Here is a 13,308-nt window from a genome sequence, read left to right as displayed (position 1 = left end):
CAAGGGAACTCCCATAAGGTTAACAGCTGATTTCTCAGCAGAAACTCTACAAGCCAGAAGGGAGTGGCATGATATATTTAAAGTGATGAAAGGGAAGAACCTACAACCAAGATTACTCTACCTGGCAAGGATCTCATTTAGATTCAATGGAGAAATCAAAAGGTTTACAGACAAGCAAAAGCTAACAGAATTCGGCACCACCAAACCTGCTCTACAACAAATGCTAAAGGAACTTCTCTAAGTGGGAAACACAAGTGAAGAAAAGGACCTACAAAAACAAACCCATAACAATTAAGAAAATGGTAATAGGCACATACATATTGATAAAGGGACCCCTCGTGCACTGTTGGTGGGAATGTAAATTGTTGAAGCCACTATGGAAAACAGATGGAGGTTCCTCAAAAAATTAAAAATAGTACTACCATATGATCCAGCAATTCCACTTCTGGGTATTTTTCCAAAGAAAACAATAACACTAATTTGAAAAGATATATGCACCCTTATGTTCACTGCAGCGTTATTCACAATAGCCAAGATGTGGAAGCAACCACAGCGTCCATCATCAGATGAATGGATAAAGAAGATGTGGTCTATATGTATAATGGAATATTACTCAGCCATAAAAGAATGATATTTGCCATTCATGACAACATGAATAGACCTAGAGAGTATTATGCTAAGTGAAAAAAGTCAGAGAAAGACAAATACCATATGATTTCACTTATATGTGGAATGTGAAAAACAAATGAACAAGTATAACAAAATAGAGTCATAGATATAGAGAACAAGCAGTTAGTTGGCAGAGAGGAAGGCGGTGGTGGTATGAATGGAATAGGTGAGAGAAATTGAGAGGTACAAACTTCCAGTTACAAAATAAATGAGTCACAGTCATGAAATGTACAGAGTGGGGAATACAGTCAATAATAAGGTACTATCTTCGTATGGTGAGAGACGGTAACTAGACTTATCATGGTGATCATTTTGCAATGTATAGGAATATGGAATCACTATTTTGTGCACCAGGAACTAACCCAGTATTGTAGGTCAATTATACTTCAACAACAAACAAACTTATAGAAAAAGAGATAGGATTTGTGGTTACCAGAGGCGGGGATGGAGGGAAGGGGGAATTGGATGAAGACGGTCAAAAGAACAAACCTCCAGCGATGAGATAAATACGTATTAGGGATATAAAGTACAACATGATTAATCTATTAACACTGCTGTGTGTTATACATGAAAGCTGTTAAAAGAGTAAACCCTAAGAGTTCTAGTCACTAAGAAATCTTTTTTATTCTTCTTTTATTTTATATTGATGTGAGAAGATGGATAGTAACTAAACGTACTGTGGTAATCATCTCCTAATGTATGTCAGTCAAATCATTATGTTGTACACCTTAAATTTATACAGTGTTGTATGTCAAATATATTTCAGTAAAGCTGGAAGAAAAAAATAAAGGAATTACAAATTATCAGAATTGGTAAATGAATGAGAGGGCAGACAGCAGAAGCAAGAAGAACTACAATCCTGCAGCCTGTGGTAGAAAAACCACAGTCACAGAAAGATAGGCAAGATGAAAAGGCAGAGGGCTATGTACCAGATGAAGGAACAAGATAAAACCCCAGAAAAACAACTTGGAGATAGGAAACCTTCCAGAAAAAGAATTCAGAATAATGATAGTGAAGATGATCCAGGACCTAGGAAAAAGAATGGAGGCAAAGATCGAGAAGATGCAAGAAATGTTTAACGAAGACCTAGAAGACAAACAAAACTGATAAACCTTTGGCCAGACACATCAAGAAAAGAGGGAGAGGACTCAAATCAATAAAATTAGAAATGAAAAAGGAGAAGTTACAACGGACACCACAGAAATACAAAGCGTCATAAAAGACTACTACAAGCAACTCTATGCCAATAAAGTGGACAACCTGGAAGAAATGAACAAATTCTTAGAAAGGTATAACCTTCCAAGACTGAACCAAGAAGACATCAAAAATATGAACAGACCAATCACAAGTAATGAAATTGAAACTGTGATTAAGAATCTTCCAACAAACAAAAGTCCAGGACCAGATGGCTTCACAGGTGAATTCTATCAAACACTTAGGGAAGAGCTAACACCCATCCTTCTCAAACTCTTCCCAAAAATTACAGAGGAAGGAACACTCCCAAACTCATTCTACGAGGCCACTATCACCCTGATACCGAAACCAGACAAAGATACGACAAAAAAAGAAAATTACAGGCCAATATCACTGATGAATATAGATGCAAAAATCCTCAACAAAATACTAGCAAACAGAATCCAACAACACATTAAAAGGATCATACACCATGATCAAGTGGGATTTATCCCAGGGATGCAAGGATTCTTCAACATATGCAAATAAATAAAAGTGATACACCATATTAACAAATTGAAGAATAAAAACCATATGATCATCTCAATAGATGCAGAAAAAGCTTTTGACAAAATTCAACACCCATTTATGATAAAAACTCTCCAGAAAGTGGGCATAGAGGGAACCTACCTCAACATAATAAAGGCCATATAAAAAAATTAAAAAATAAAAAAACTACAATGAGGTATCACCTCACACTGGTCAGAATGGTCATCATCAAAAAATCTAGAAACAATAAATGCTGGAGAGGGTGTGGAGAAAAGGGAACACTCTTGCACTGTTGGTGGGAATGTGAATTGGTACAGCCACTATGGAGAACAGTATGGAGGTTCCTTAAAAAACTACAAATAGAACTACCATATGACCCAGCAATCCCACCAACAGATGGAGAGATATACCATGTTCTTGAATTGGAAGAATCAATACTGTGAAAATGACTATACTACCCAAAGCAATCTACAGATTCAGTGCAATACCTATCAAATTACCAATGGCATTTTTTTACAGAACAAAAAACCTTATAATTTGTATGGAGACACAAAAGACCTCGAATAACCAAATCAATCTCTTTTTTTAAATTAATTATTTTATTTATTTATTTTTGGCTGCGTTGGGTCTTTGTTGCTGCACGCAGGCTTTCTCTAGTTGTGGCGAGCAGGGGCTGCTCTTAGTTGCGGTGAGCGGGCTTCTCATTACAGTGGCTTCTCTTGTTGCAGAGCACAGGCTCTAGGCACGCAGGCTTCAGTGGCACACAGGCTCAGTAGTTGTGGCTCAGCGAGCTCTAGAGCATAGGCTCAGTAGTTGTGGCGCACAGGCTTAGCCACTCCACAGCATGTGGGATCTTCCCAGACCAGGGCTCAAACCTGTGTCCCCTGCATTGGCAGCGGGATTCTTAACCACTGCGCCACCAGGGAAATCCAAGCCAAAGCAATCTTGAGGGAAAAAAACAGAGCTGGAGGAATCAGACTCCCTGACTTCAGACTGTACTACAAAGCTACGGTAATCAAGACAATATGGTACTGGCACAAAAACAGAAATATAGATCAGTGGAACATGATAGAAAGCCCAGAGATAAACCCATGCACCTATGATCAACTGATCTATGACAAAGGAGGCAACGATATACAATGGAGAAAAGACAGTCTTTTCAATAAGTGGTGCTGGGAAAACTGGACAGCTACATGTAAAAGAATGAAATTAGAACACGGCCTAACACCATACACAGAAATAAACTCAGAATGGATTAGAGACCTAAATGTAAGACCGGACACTATAAAACTCTTAGAGGAAAACATAGGGAGAACACTCTTTGACATAAATCACAGCAAGATCTTTTTGATCCACCTCCTATAGTAATGGAAATAAAAACAAAAATAAAAAAATGGAACCTAATGAAACTTAAAAGCTTTTGCAAAGCAAAGGAAACTACAAACAAGACGAAAAGACAATCCTCAGAATGGGAGAAAATATTTGCAAATGAATCAATGGGCAAAAGATTAATCTCCAAAATATATAAACAGCTCATGCAGCTCAATATTAGAAAAACAAAAAACCCAATCCAAAAATGGGCAGAAGACCTAGACATTTCTCCAAAGGAGACATACAGATGGCCAAGAAGCACATGAGAAGCTGCTCAACATTACTAATGATTAGAGAAATGCAAATCAAAACTACAATGAGGTATCACCTCACACCAGTCAGAATGGGTATCATCAGAAAATCTACAAACAGCAAATGCTGGAGAGGGTGTGGAGAAAAGGGAATCCTCTTGCACTGTTGGTGGGAATGTAAATTGATACAACCACTATGGACAATAGTAAGGAGGTTCCTTAAAAAATGAAATATAGAACTACTGTAGGACCCAGCAATCCCACTACTGGGCATATACCCAGAGAAAACCATAATTCAAAAAGAAACATGCACCCCAATGTTCATTGCAGCACTATTTACAATAGCCAGGACATGGAAGCAACCTAAATGCCCATCAACAGATGAATGGATAGAGATGTGGCACTATATACAATGGAATATTACTGAGCCATAAAAAGGAACAAAATTGGGTCATTTGTAGAGACGTGGATGGATGTAGAGACTGTCATACAGAGTGAAGTAAGTCAGAAAGAGAAAAACAAATATCGCGTATTAACGTATATACGTGGAACCTAGAAAAATGGTACAGATGAACTGGTTTGCAGGGCAGAAATAGAGACACAGATGTAGAGGACAAACATATGGACACCAAGGGGGGAAAGTGGCAGGGGTGGTGGTGGTGGGATGAATTGGGAGATTGGGATTGACATATATCCACTAATAATGTATAAAATAGATAACTAATAAGAACCTGCTGTATAAAAAAATACATTTCAAAAATTCAGGAAAAAAAGAATCCGTAAGTGACTTAGCAAGATCAGTAGATGAAAGGAAATTTACTGGAAGCAAAAATCAATTGTGTTTTTCTTAGTAGCTACAATTGGAAAATACAATTGTAAAAAGGAGTTTAAGTTACAATAGAACAAAAAAGTCAAACACCTCGAATTCTAACAAGCTATATGTAAGATTTCTACACTATAAGCAATCTTTGAGCAAAATTAAAGCAAATCTAAAAAATTCTAAAAGGAAGGATATACTATATTTGTGGATTGAAAACTTGGCATTGTAAAGATGTCGATTCACCACAAATGGACCTATACATTCATTACAATCCCAATCAAGACATCAATAGGTATTTCTGTGGAAACATAAGCTGATGGTAATAATAAATAAAATAACACAAGTCGTGAGATGACTAACGAGTTAGAACAATGCTTTTCATGGAAAAGCGAAGTTTGACTGATTTGGTATTGGGAGAAGACAAGGCAATATAAATACTTAACAAACATTTCTTCGGTATTTGCTGCTTTGTACCAGGCACACTGCTGGGTGTTTTCCAAAGGGCATCCACAGAACCTCAGATCCTGAGACGCTCAGAGGAAAAGGGGTTCGGTAGTCACACGCCCGTACGTAAAGCTCAGGTGCTGTTTCCTCTCAGAGATTCCTGTTGCACAGCAGGATTTTAAAGCCTCTGAGAAATTTCGGAGAAGAAAAGCAAATAGAATTGTGTTGAATCCAGGACTTTCCAATCTTATTTGATCATGACCTCTCTTTGAGAAACACTGGCCTGGAGTGCTTTTTATATTTTTTGGTTCTCACCATTATCTGTGAAGTAGCCAAGGGTTGAACTGTCCATTTTACAGATGAAGAAATGGAACCTCAGGCAGGTGAAACTTACAGCAGGTCATATAGCTACTAGTACAGGATCTGCGATGCACCCTCAATTTTTCAAAAAAAAAAAAAAAAAATTCAGTGCTTTTTCGAGGGTCAAACACTACTTTCATGTGAAATAGCATTTCAGAGATGGAATAAACCTTAGTGATCCCTTAGACTAGTAACCTTATTATGCTGATGAGGCAACCGGGGCCCAGACAAATTAAGTGTTTTGCCTCAGGTCAAGAGCTTACAGACTAGTAGGAGGAATAAAAGGATCCATGACTCAGTGACTCCCAATTAAGTGCTCTACTGCCCCATATAATTAGGAGGCAAATCTGTGTCAATAGAGGGTGAGACAAAATTAACTGCCCAGATTGAGTAGGCATTCAGAGATGCTGAATGAACGATTTACCTGGGAGATGATCCTGGAGCTCTATCAAGTCCTCATGTAATTTTTTTTTAATATAAATTTATTTATTTATTTTTGGCTGCGTTGGGTCTTCATTGCTGTGCGTGGGCTTTCTCTAGTTGCGGCGAGCGAGGTCTACTCTTCGTTGCAGTGCACGGGCTTCTCATTGCGGTGGCTTCTCTTGTTGCAGAGCATGGGCTCTAGGCACGCAGGTTTTAGTAGTTGTGGCACGTGGGCTCAGTAGTTGTGGCTCACGGGCTCTGGAGTGGAGGCTCACAGGCTCTGGAACGGAGGCTCAGTCGTTGCGGCGCACGGGCTTAGTTGCTCCGCGGCATGTGGGATCTTCCCAGACCAGGGCTCAAACCCGTATCCCCTGCCTCGGCAGGCAGACTCTTAACCACTGCACCACCAGGGAAGTCCTCTTATGTAATTTTGAAATGAGGATTTAGGAGCCATTTGATTACTGGGTTACGATAAAGGACTGGATATTGTTATTTTTAAAACTTTAATCACCTTGTTGGTATTATTTTCTCCCTCTCCCCTGAAAAGTGCCACAGGCCACTTAAAAAACTTAAAAGGAATTTAAATTTCTGAGTAAACGTGATTTCCCAACTTTAATGGGGCACATCCTGGAGTGTCGCAGGCTGCGAATCATTTTTCTGGAGTCTCAGGTATGAGGAACAGGAGAGGAATAATGTGGGAGGAGGCGTGAGCACCTGGCTGACCCTGCAGTGCAGGCAGGCTATGTTCACTGCAGGTGCTGCTGTCAGAAGGAGCAGGAGGAAAAACCCAGGCTCTCCCAAAGGAGGGCCTTGCAGGGCTGGACGGAAAGTTCTAAAGTGCAGCGAAGAAGGGAAAATCTTACCTTTAGGGGCAGAGGAACATGAGGGCCTCTGAGAGACAGCTGAAGAACAGAAGGGTAAGTCTGGCCTTAAGCAATGGGGAAGAGGAAAGTAAGCAAATGCAAGCATTCCACTGACCTTTGTACTTTAAAAAGAGCAGCAGTAGTTCTGTGTAGAAACGTTTTGGTTGTGGCTGGTGGCCACCGGGCAGAACGGGCATCGTGGCTGTGAAGTGCCATCAGTGGGAAAGTTCCATTAAGGACAAGGAAAGAGTAAGCAGAGGCAAACCTGTTTACTCTCCTCTGCTTTATCGTCTCTACTCATATGACTCTTGGGGACCCTACGTGGTGGGGGCAGGGCTAGGGCAGAGCATGATTTAGGGGTTCTTGGGTCCCCTGGGAAAATACCACCGTAATATCAAATTGACTGCACCCCATCCAGCTCCCAAAATGTGCAATCTGGCGTCGATTTGACATGATTTCGATTTATTTGAGAATTTTTGTTCTTTAAGCTTTACTGGAGGGCAAATAAATCTATTCAGTATACCATCTTTGCCTGACTTTATTCTCCACAACTCTCTCTCTTTCTCTTTTTTTTTTGGCCTCACGACTTGCACGATCTTAGTTCCCCGACCAGGGATGGAATCCAGGCCACAGCAGTGAAAGCCAGTCCTAACCATGGACCATTAGGGAATGCCCTCCACGTCTCTCTTTTTTAGCTCATTAGTACAATCACACACCCAACAAGTCAAGGGAGGGCAGTCCCCTAGTTTCTCAAAAGTAATTACTACCTACATTGAAAACAAAAACGAAAGCAAAAATAAACGTAAGGCCAGGGAGTTTCTAGACACTAAAATCTCCTTAAAATTTTACAAGCAACCATTAACCCAACTTGCACCTCCTCTGTGGAATTAGGCTCAACCCCGCAAAGAAAAACACAGCAGGATCTTTGATGACACCGTTATTGATGCTGCCCATCATTTAGTGTGGGAAGTGGCTCAAAGGTGGTGCCGGTGAAACAGGAGGAAGATGACACACAGAGCAGGGTAACTTCTCAAAGTAAGTTATCCATTTATGTTTTCATTTTAAACGTTTATTGCTTTTCTCTGATTATAAAAATATTACTGTAGAAAAATTCAGATCTTTCAGAAATATGTAATGCAGAAAGTGAAAGCAATCCATAACTCCATCCATAAGAGTGAATCACTCTAGCTTTTCCAACATTTATTTAAAACAAAATAAAACTGTTAATGTTCTTTTTTAAATGGGATCATACTATGTTTATTTAATTCAGCAACTTGCTTTCCTTACTTAAGATTTTATTTGGTCTATTGAACAAATAAAAGATCCATTACATCTTTTTCAAAAGACTGAATCATATTTTATGGAAAGATTTACAATTATTTTACTTTGGTGTACATTCTTGCTCACATGTGAAAGCATTTTTGGATATAAAATCCTAGATATGGATTTGCTGGGCCAAAGGATGCATGGATTGACCTTTTTATTAGACTGTACTAAATTTTAAATCTTTCAAATTGAAAGATTTAAATCTTTCAATCTTTTAATTTAAATCTTTAAATCTTTCTGTGGATTGAAGTGGCACCAGCACAGTACTTTGTTGTGAAGTCACTGAAATGACAGCTTCCTGTCCCAGGCTGGCATGGGACCTCAGGTGTTCTCAGTTTGTCAGTGCTACAGCTCTAAAGCATGTGAAAAATATTTGCCACTTTTGGGGAGTGAGCTTTCGGATTTTTTTTTTTTTTTCATATGACATTAACTTCAGGTATCTTTTTGGAGTTTTGAGTAAGATTTAATGAGACAGATAAAATAAGACTAAGACTAATCTGTTTTGTAATTCTTCATCCTTCTTTCATCTGCTGGAGTGACTATAACATATTGGTGCTCTTGGGGCGACCACCCGTGTTATTAGGAGCAAAAGGCCAGATCTGCCAACTCTCATCTACTTAGCATATAGTTACTGTTTCTAGCAGTTTCCCAATATTTGTCACATTAAACCTAAGTCACCAGTTCTGACCACCTTAAGCAACGCTTCTATTTCAAGAGGACAAATAAGACAGAATTCCAAGAGTAAAATACTTGTAACAGTACCCTCCTGGACCTCATGGTCTAAAGTGATTTTTGCTTCCTCTGGACTCATAGATTTTAAAATGTTTGCGCTATTCATTAACTTGGCAATTGCTCAAGAACCTCCTTTGGACTTAAAACAAAAGTTAAACCATTAGAGTGCTTATATAAATCAGGTCACTAACTATATTCTTCTCACTAGACTATATGCTTCATGAGAGGAGGGACTTTGGCTCACTGATGATTCCCTGAATCTAGAACAGTACCTGGCATATAAAAGATGCTCAATATTTGTTGAAGGAATGATAAATTCTTCGAAGGCAGGAATCTTCTTATATTTTGCATCCCCACGGTAAATGACAAGTTGCTGATTAAAATTAAGGAAAGGGGGGGCTTCCCTGGTGGTGCAGTGGTTAAGAATCTGCCTGCCAATGCAGGAGACAGGGGTTCAAGCCCTGGTCCGGGAGGATCCCGCATGCCGTGGAGCAACTAAGCCTGTGCACCACAACTACTGAGCCTGCCTTCTAGAGCCCGCAAGCCACAACTACTGAGCCCGTGTGCCACAACTACTGAAGCCCGCGTGTCCTGGAGCCCGTGCTCCGCAACGAGAGAAGCCACTGCAATGAGAGGCCCATGCACCACAACGAAGAGCAGCCCCCGCTCGCCGCAACTAGAGAAAGCCCGTGCGCAGCAACGAAGACCCAACACAGCCAAAAATAAATAAATAAATAAATTTATGTTAAAAAAATAATAATAAAATAAAATTAAGGAAAGGATCTTCATTCAGAAACACAACTTAAGGCTTTCTTAGAAGCTAAGTGTGAAATATCCCTGGCCTAAGTAATATTCAAGATTCTTTCTAGCCCTAACTCACTATGAATCTACTAGTTTTCAAAGAATTAGAAACCAATATAATATATATTCTATATATAGAACTAGAGTAAAGAATAATTGGGTAAATCTTTGATTTAGAAAGCAGGGCACTGATTTTTCTAAGCCTCTGGATCATCATTATAAAGATCAGATTTGAGAATTAAGCTATATTGACCTCAAGCTATATTCTCTAAGTCCCGTTTTTGAAAGAAAAAAAAAATCATGGCATCAAGTTGTTAACTGGAAATGTCTCTATAAGCATAAAAGTATGATTTTAATGTCACTGTATAAGCAAGAAGGCAAAGGGAATACTAATGTACAATGTTCATATATTTTGAACTATGGCAATAGTGGTATGATGCTAATGAGAGATATATCTGCCTTTAAATCAATATCAAATGTGCAGTTATTTGGATTTAAAGCCAATAAAAATAAAAGCAATGAAAAAGAATAAAAAAGGGAATCACAGTGAAAGAAGCATCCATCTAAATCTGGAGCATATTTTGGATAATATACAACATTTTGGGGAATAAAGGCAGAAAGAAAGAGAAAATATGTACAAGAATCAATTTTAGAAAGTCACTCCAGAAAAACGTCCATCTTATAAAACACATTGTAATTCTAGTCTTTTAGTACTTATTTATGTCAGATTGCCTCTCACTGGATGTTTGGTTTCCTGTGCTGAGACTTAGAAAACTTATCTTGTGGTTAGAAACTAGCATATTCTCAAGATGGTTGACTGAAAAGACTATTTTTTTAGATTTACTATTTTTTTTTTACAACAAATTTTACCTTACAAAGAGAGTGAATTAATCAGATTTGAGATTAACTCTCACTGGTAGAACTGTAGTGAATATACTCAGTCTGCTTAAAAAAAGAAAAAAGATCAGAACTTGAAAAGGATTTTACATATAAGCAACGCAACAGAAAAAAAATGGGGCCTGACATAGAGAGTTTCTGACGTGTTTAAAAAAAGAAAAAAGAAGAAAGAAAAAGAAAAAAAATTAAGAATACTTCTGGGGGAGGGGCAAGAAAAATGTCATGAAACAGTAGTTGAAGGAAGGCATGCGCCCAAGTTAGACTAGGGAGCAAAGTCTGAAGAACATCAACAACAGAACCATTCTTGGGGAAAGCTAATACCAGGAGGACTGCTATGGTTAATTTTCTAAAACAGAAAGGTAAACAAGTAATTTAGCTTGTTGAGGCTTACAATATTACAGTATAATACGCTTATAATACCAGACTCGCAAGAATAAGAAACACTCAAACAATTTTTAAAGACAAGTTATGGAAAAGGCTGTAAAGTAAAAATCAGAACATTCTAACTTGCTTGAGGTAGATAAGATAGAAAGTGAAGTCAGAATACATAAAATATTGCTTTCAATCACTCATGCTAGATGTGAAGAATTGTTAGGATCATACATCTTATAGCAAATGGAAAACAGTCAATCCTAAAATAAATGTACAAGAAGAGTAAATTTCTGTCTTTAAGAAATTAAAGAAATTCCAATTAAATATGTAAAAGTTTTCTTAAAAAGTGTTCAATTAAAAATTTAAGTTCGATAGGCTATCAATTGATATTACGCTTGTAATATTTATAAATCTTAGATCTAAAAATAAATATACATTATTTCTATTTTAAAAGATGCTTTTGAAGCTCTAAAAATCATTGTCTATTTTATTGAAGGGCTCATGGAAAAATCTGATGAAATATTCAATACGTACACCAAAAGAAATATATACCAAGTTCTGAATTTCATTTTTTAGGAATACCATTTTTGAAAGTGCAAGGTGCACGAATATCTCGGTGACAGGTGTAAGCTCAGCGAGGAATCAGAAACGAGTTCCGAGTGGAGGACCCATTTAAATTGATCATTTCATGGGCACAATAAATCATCCACAAAGCCCACCTTAAATGGCTAAAGTAGTCATAAAAATAGGCCGATAGTTACTTGAGCGATAACATAATCCTCGGTCTCATTGTTGTGAAGCAGATGTCATTATGGGTGGGGCTGACGCGCAGAGCAGCTGAAACATTTTTGTACCACCCCCCGCACACTTTCAGTGGGATAGAAGGGGCTCCGAAAAGGTAAGGAGAAAGCTCTCAACGCTCAATTCCTACTAGAAATAAGGAATTTTTGATGTGGCCTTGGTACACGTAAGACCACAATAAGATGTGAAAAATCCCCCATAATTAAACCCTCCCCTGGAAAAGAGATCTTCCTTTTCTCTCCTCCCCTGCCGGCTCCTCCTTGGGACACTTGGCTGAGTCTTTCTTTCCCTCCTTCCCACGGTGAGGTGAGGCTGCACGCAAGCCAGAACGCCTGTTTTTCTTTTCGCGCGGAGGAAACTCTGCGGGTAGGAACCCGGGGTGACAGAAGGGAGCGGGCGGCGTTGTGAGGAGGCCAAGAAGGCTCGCCGGGTACGAGCCGGGCTGGGGTTGGGAAGAGACACGCGGGCCGCCGGGCCCGCAGAGGAGGCCGAGGTGACGAGGGAAATCTCCCGGCTCGAAGCAGGGACCCGGCGCTTCCGGCTGGCCACAGCCGCTCTCGGCCTAGCGCGGCTCGCGTTCCGGGCTCCACCGGGGCGGGCAGAGAGCTACTAAAGAGGGTAACCGCGGTTCGCACTTGCCTGGGACCGGGTGACCAATAACTGGTAATAGTCTTTGCTTGGCGCCGGGCCTTGTCCTACAATTTCGAACAGAGTCTCCGGCAGCCACGACGCCATCTTGGGACGCCACCACCGTCGCTAAGACAACCAGGAAGGGGCGGGGCCTGATTAGGGTCATGGGGCAAAAGCCCTGGTTTAAATCGAACCCTACTTTTGACCTGGCGGGGTGTTTCTAACTTGGGGTGATTGGCCCCTCTTCCAAGGGTTAGAGGGAACTCTGAGCCGTGAAATTTCCACCTTGAGGTCCCGGGTGACCCGAAGGGGAATTAGTTCCTGCTACCACCGAGGGGAGGGGGTGACCCCGGCGGAGGGATACCAAGCGAAGCACCACATTCCCCTTCCTGGTCCCTCGAAGGGATCGGGAGGAGATCGCAGGCCGCTGGGGAAGTCGAGCCGGGCGTTGGGGGAGGGAGGGGCGATGTGATGAGCTGCGAGTAGGCAGCGGGGCCTGTCCCGCGGACGATCCTGTCCGGCTGATTCGAAGGGAAAAGTAGTTCCCGGAGGGTGTTCGAAAGGGCGGGGAGGGAGGCGGTGCGGACGGAGGCGCACGCCGGGCGCAGTGCTGCGGCTCAGCTGATAATTGAAGGGACCCGAGGAGCTGCTGCCGCCGCCGCCGCCGCCGGGGGGGGGTGGGGGGAGCGAGTCGAAGTTACTGCCGCGCCACCGAGTCCGGACCGGAGACTTTGGGGCCCAACTAGGTAATTGGGGCGCAGTTCCGAGCGGCGGGGCCATGGGGGAGGGGGCTGTGCTGAGGGGTTGGGGGGGTAGCGGGGGGGGG

General features: G+C 40.8%; 2 protein-coding genes across 17 annotated transcripts in view; one reads left to right on the top strand and one right to left on the bottom strand.

Annotated features, from left to right (window-relative positions):
- Positions 1-12,592, bottom strand: part of FBXO36 (F-box protein 36) — a 107,036-nt gene extending 94,444 nt beyond the window's left edge. The window contains exon 1 of the mRNA XM_055090427.1: positions 12,492-12,592. Coding sequence (XP_054946402.1) covers positions 12,492-12,587 — 96 coding nt within the window. The 5' untranslated portion in view covers positions 12,588-12,592. The remainder of the gene's footprint in view (positions 1-12,491) is intronic.
- TRIP12 (thyroid hormone receptor interactor 12) overlaps positions 11,913-13,308 on the top strand; it is a 145,834-nt gene continuing 144,438 nt past the window's right edge. For 7 of the 16 annotated variants that reach the window (XM_024124562.3, XM_024124558.3, XM_055090360.1 and 4 more), the window contains exon 1: positions 13,065-13,228. The gene's annotated coding sequence lies outside the window, so the exon portion shown is untranslated. Of the gene's footprint in view, positions 11,950-12,136; positions 12,219-13,063; positions 13,229-13,308 lie in introns of those variants that run through there. The other 9 variants (XM_024124563.3, XM_024124560.3, XM_007127045.4 and 6 more) reach the window with 4 other exon arrangements.

The sequence above is a fragment of the Physeter macrocephalus genome, chromosome 2, assembly GCF_002837175.3.
Source record: "Physeter macrocephalus isolate SW-GA chromosome 2, ASM283717v5, whole genome shotgun sequence".
NCBI lineage: Eukaryota > Metazoa > Chordata > Mammalia > Artiodactyla > Physeteridae > Physeter > Physeter macrocephalus.
This window is presented reverse-complemented; position numbering and strand designations above follow the sequence as displayed.